The sequence below is a fragment of the Symphodus melops genome, assembly GCF_947650265.1.
Source record: "Symphodus melops genome assembly, chromosome: 13".
Lineage (NCBI taxonomy): Eukaryota > Metazoa > Chordata > Actinopteri > Labriformes > Labridae > Symphodus > Symphodus melops.
The window spans coordinates 8,796,821-8,802,820 of NC_136703.1; the positions used below are offsets into that span (position 1 = coordinate 8,796,821).

At 40.7% G+C, this 6,000-nt stretch overlaps 1 protein-coding gene across 9 annotated transcripts in view; it reads right to left on the reverse strand.

The window, feature by feature from the left end:
* The window catches only part of prdm16 (PR domain containing 16), a 167,868-nt gene extending 165,199 nt beyond the window's left edge, over window positions 1-2,669 (reverse strand). For all 9 annotated transcript variants that reach the window (XM_079358752.1, XM_079358750.1, XM_079358747.1 and 6 more), the window contains exon 1: window positions 2,058-2,669. In XM_079358752.1, coding sequence (XP_079214878.1) covers window positions 2,058-2,094 — 37 coding nt within the window. In that variant the 5' untranslated portion in view covers window positions 2,095-2,669. The remainder of the gene's footprint in view (window positions 1-2,057) is intronic.
* Between the last annotated feature and the right edge of the window lie 3,331 nt (window positions 2,670-6,000).

Genomic DNA, 6,000 nt, shown 5'->3' on the forward strand with positions numbered 1-6,000 from the left:
GTAGTTAGCTCAAAGGGTTGCATTTTACCTCAGCGGCAGAGAAAGAATAAAGAAATGGAGACTGGAATATTCTCTCACGCGCTGTATTCAAAAGTTGTGGGCCTACATGTTTTGAATGTTAAGGAAAACATGATGTATTTCGCTGCCTGTTCAGTTCTTCCCTGCTGCCGCTGCAACACAACACATGTGAGGCCTGTGGGTTGCAGAAGCTCCACTGCTCCGATGCGAGAGTGCTACAAAGCCAGGTATTTGTGTTCATTAGCACCCGGATCAACAGACTATCAAGGCTGTTTAGAGATCAAGACCAAGTGCAATTACTGGCAACAGGCAGGATCCTCGACATGTTTAAGTATTTTCACTAAGAGGCCCAATTAGAGTTTTGCTTTTCATGTCTTTTCTTCCCCCACTCTTTTCTTTTTTTCAGTCTTAGTCTTAAACATTTACTGGAACTTATTCACAACGCACAAATCATTAGAGAGCATGTAAAAGTCATGACAAAAACAAAAATGTAAAAAAAGGAGTGTTGATTGTTTTTTTTATTCTTTATATGGATGCATGTGTGTTGTTATTCTTTCTGTACATTTTTTTTAATAATTCGTGCAGAGATTACAGTATTATTTTAATTGTATTGGAAAAACGTAAGCTCATTCAAAAATCAAGACGTGTCAGGCAGAACATGAATATTAGTACATTTGGCCTAAAATTAAATAAAAACTGTTCTCCTCTTTTTGCCTAAATTATGTCCACTATAAAAATCCAGGCTTATGTTGAATTAAGTCCAACAGCTCTGGCAACGTAACAAACCTTTAAAAGGCCTGTAAACGTGCATTGAGGCATACCAAACATAAAAACATTTTTTATATATATAATATACAAATAAAATGAAAAACGACAGGGCTTACTTAGCTTGTCTTGCGTTTTAGATTTGCGTTTTACATAACTACACAACGAAAGTCATTATGGATAAATTATAGTCGGAGAAACAGTTTAAGACAAAGCAAAGCAAAAAAGCCATCAGGCCTACATTAATCGTCAACGTCTTAAGCAACTGTCTCTTAAATTAGCTTTGTATAATGAAGCAGGTTGACCCACATAATTAGCTGCACAAAACAGTGCATTGATGCACGAATACAAAAAGAGACTTAGTAAACAAACGCGATACATGAATCTACCCACCAACAATAAACAAATGTCAACCAACAAGCATTCATTTCCAACATCAAGGCGCTCATGTTAAAAATGAATATATGATTTTTTTTTTTTCCGTGTGACGCGAGCAGCGCTCCACTTAGTAGTAGTGGTGGTATATGGACGCTTTCTTGCACAGAACGCATTATTGATTGGCATTCCCTGGAGGAGGAACCAGCATGCAGCAGTCCGCAGGGCCCAGGACCAAAATAAGTTACCGGAGAGAGAGAGAGATTCTGCGGTTCAAGCAGGACCCACCTAAAAAAATTAAAACATTGCACTTCTGACTAAATTCCAATTTTGGAGTCTCCGATTGCATCGAGGGAAAGAGTGCGCTGTACTGCGCTGAACGTTCTCGCTGTGTGAGCTGAACAGAAGCAGCTCGTAGCAGAGCAGTGCCACAGCGCCCACTATTTCAAAAGCCGGGAATATGATTTCACAAGACTGTGTACAGCTCTATAAAAAAGTTACTATCCTTTTCAACAACTTTTTGGGTAACTTACGGGAAACGAATCTGCGCTTCCACTTAAACTGCAACACACACACAAATAATAATAGACGGAGCTCAGAGTTTATGTCTGAAGAGGAATCAACGAAAGTACCAGCGGCGTTTATCATAACACATGAAACTTTGAGACACCGGGAACAACCGAAGCCAAGTCCGCACTCCGCAGCATGCGAGGAAACGAGAGCGCGTGTTGCCGGAGTGGGGCACATTTTCAGGGGAAAAGTTTACTCTGGACAAAGAGAAACTTCCTTGTTTAAGGATATGACAATTGACAAGGACACACCGGGCATGCACACACGCTGGAGTTTGGGACCAGCGGCGGAAAGCGGTCGGCTTAGAAAGTGGAAGAAAGAAGACCTACTTTTCGCCAGTTTTCTCGCCCTCGCCTTGGATCTCATCTTGTCGGCTTGTAGATTCCTCTCGTCGTCCTCCGTGAGCCCAGAAGCTGCAACAACACTATCTTCATCTCACCAGCATTGTCAGTTTGGACACCTTCGCACATGCGCACAGGCCATTCAATCTGACACCCGCGCCGGGGCCAAAAAACTTTCCAATGTATTCATCATCATCACTTTTTTTGTCCTATCGTCTCCCCTTTAGATCACTTATCTCTTCCCCTCCTCCTCCTCTTCCTCCTCCTCCCGCTCTCCCCTCACCAGTTCACCTTCCCTTCCTCCCCCCCTTCGCCATCCCCTTACTCTCGTCCCTCTCCTCCCCCCGACAACCCCCCCAACTAGCCCATTCAGCTCCTGCCAGCACCCTCTTGGATATACCCCTTTAACAGCGACAACTTTGCTTTCTCCGAGAAGCAGTGGACACAGGGAGGTACGGTAGGGTCAAGTTCATGGAAATAGAAAAATGGAAAGGCAACTAAATTATTGTTATTTTTTATTATCAATAGGCATATAGTCTTTTGAAGAGATATTTTATTTGATATAGTAATTTTATTTCATGTGTTTGAAACCTATGAAAAGCTAACATAATTTTGTTTTTAAATTTTTGTAAGGATTTTCAGACATACAGAAAGTTATTGGCATAGATGGTAAGACTCGATTTTCGTTGTATTTTACAGGCTATGATTTGTGTGTGTGTGTGTGTGTGTGTGTGTGTGTGTGTGTGTGTGTGTGTGTGTGTGTGTGTGTGTGTGTGTGTGTGTGTGTGTGTGTGTGTTGCCCTCAGGACATGCAGCGGCCAGCAGCTGTTTGACGCATACACGGAGCCTCGATCGGCAGAGTCCGTACTGAGGAGAAGTCCAGGCTTTTCTTTTCTTTCTTTCTTTCTTTCTTTCTTTCTTTCTTTCTTTCTTTCTTTCTTTCAACCAATGTTCCATTTATGTTCGCTGCAGGAGCTGCTGTAACCGCCTAACACTGAGCGCAGATCACCTGAAGGGAAGGCAAACAGACTGCAGACTTTCTTTTTGTAGGTATATGACTTCTACTTTGCACCTGTTTGTTTGTTTGTTTGCTGCAGGAGGTGATGGTCTCCATCCGTACGTCCAGCTGTGTGGTGTAACCCGGAGAACTACAGGTAATATGTTTTTTACGTATTTTTTATGTACAATTTTTATTTTAAAAACAGAAACCAGACACTTAAATAATTCCCCAGCATATTGTTTCGTCATACTGTTGGTTATAAAAGAAGACAGTCAATTTACTGAACTTAATATCGTTTACTTTTAAATACAGTTTCAGTTAATGTAATTTCAACTGTTTAAATTGTGCATAATTGTATCATTGTCATTTGTATTATTATAATTATTAGCAGTAGTGTTGCTATCACATGTATTAATTATGTTTCGTTTTAATAAAAGCATAACCGTGATAAACAATATTTAAGAAAGGGGATTGATAAAAGATTAGATATTAACATGTATTTGTGGTTTATTAATTATTAAAACTACAGCAATATTTAACTGATGTTGGTTGGCTGCTTGTCGTATTCCTGTAGTGTTTTGGCCTGTAGCCTAGATGGGAATGGTTTCCGTCCAGTTTGGCTGAATAAAGGCAGCTCTATTTTGGAGCCCATTAAAGATCCATGCTGATGGAGCAACTGCAGACTGCTGGGAGATCAATTGTCTGCACACTTAGCAAACTTGTACTTTTTAAATTCGTGATATAACCTCATTTATATTTTATCTGATATATTGTTATTAATATGGCTATTGGTATTATTATACTTTTCACATCATATTGCAGTGAATCGCTTAATCCTTTTTCTTGTATCTTATTAACCCGCTGCTTGTTGCTCATTATAATGCATAAATTGATTGAAATAAAGGCTCGAGTTCATCAAATACGTCCCAGGCCTATATTGGACACAAATTGCCGTGGGATGTTTTCCCATGAGTTTGAGTGAAATGAATCATTAATCAATAATAATCAGTAGTAATTAGCATTCATTATTTGTATATTAGGGAGTTTCTCTTGGCATCATGAGGCGAGAAGGTTAATTTTATTACGAAATGCAGGGAAGCGTGTTAAGTGCGCCTTGAATCCCATAGGGAGTGTGACATGTCAGGAAGTGGCCACCGAGTTACGGACCTTAACATTTTCTTTCTAAACCACTGTATGAAATTGCTATAATTACATTTATTTTGCATACAGAATCAACAGTTGCATCTTGTAGACACAAGCTTCACGGCCTTGAATGCAGCGCAGAGGTGAACGTACCAAAAAGGGAGAGACAAGTCGATACAGACATAATAAATGATGTGAATAACAGTGGTATACAAAGGTTTTGTTTATTCCCTGGTGTCTAAAGAAAGCGGGGGAGCATGACGACCAGCTATCAATAATCCATCGTCTGTATCGATTGGCTCTATTGACACTGCGTCCTGTATCCAGACTCAGTCAGAGGAAAACTGAAACAAAGCATACATCACAATTTCCCCCGGTTTGTGAAAAGTAATTCCATCAGCCACCCGAGACAGTTAAGGCTTCAGCATATTTCTGCACATCGGTTTGGACAATTTATTTCACATGGTGGACGCATTTTTAAAGCAGCAATTAACTGCGATTACGCGCGCAAAGAAAAGTGTTGCTCTTCAACACGGGCCCGTTGGGAAATACTTTTCTGCGTCATTTAAAGACCGACCTTTAACAGGTTTGTGGAAACGGAGAACGGCTGCGCAGGAAAAGCTTGCGTTTCGGGGGACTTGCTTTCCACAGTGTGGATTTCTTTTTACTCCTTTGTCCTGCGGCTGGAGGGAGCACGTGAGCTCGTGCGCAACCATCCACATTTGGATTTATTAATCAACCTCATCACACATGGTTTGAAAATCAGCTAAAAAAAAATAATAAACTATAACAAATATATTTAACAAATAAGTACAACTTAGCCTCCAATTAAAGAATATGAGAGACTGTTAATTCGGTATTTTGATTATTTGCAGTATATAATACTTATTCCTCTAGTTGGTATTTGCTCAAAAGGGCCCCAAAGTGCAACGTCTGTGGCAGCAAATATTCAAACACAGGTCTTTTGTTTATAAGGTGGCTAGATGTTGTCTTCACGGCTTCTGTCTCACGTAACATAGATCATTTAGGCGTGCACATTTCTGTGTGAACAGAAAGACCAGAATTTGCGTCACTTCGGTTCACTTTCATATTAACCTCATCTTGATCAAGCGATGATGTCTTTATCGCCCGAGGCAACAGGCCGAATGGATCGAAACTTTGATGCGAATATCTGATTTATTGTTTTTTGTTTAGTTGTTTTTTTAGGCTTAAATAACCAAAATAAATCAAAGTCGCAAAGCCTGCCTGCGCCTGGAAAATCGATACTTTTGAAAAGTATTCGCTTCAAGCCTATAGAGGATAAGATAACGGCTACTTTTTAGAGATAACATTTTAATAATAAAAATTAAATACATTACATACATACCTAACATAATAAATACAATATTGTGCGCAACTTCTGTAATATAGCACGCGCTGATGATGAGAGGTGTGGTTGCGCGCGCGTGTGTGTGTATGTGCGCGCGCGTGTGAAAGTGGGTTTGTGCAGGTTGGGGGGAGGGTACATACATTTACAACGCTGGACTGGTGTGGTCAGAATGCAGTGACTGTACACCCCACCCACACACCCACTCACACACATATATGCTGCTGAAACTCAAGCTTTATCCACGGTGGAAAAGGCTCCGGGTCAGTGGATTAGACGTTACGCGCAGATAACATCAGCGCACATTAGATACGTGAAATGGAGCTCCTCGCGCTCCGGCCTGTGGATGAGGTGGGCTGCGAGACATCAAACAGCCGCAGTGGGCCTTTTTTTGTGAGCGCGTGAGCATTGTAAATTCGCGA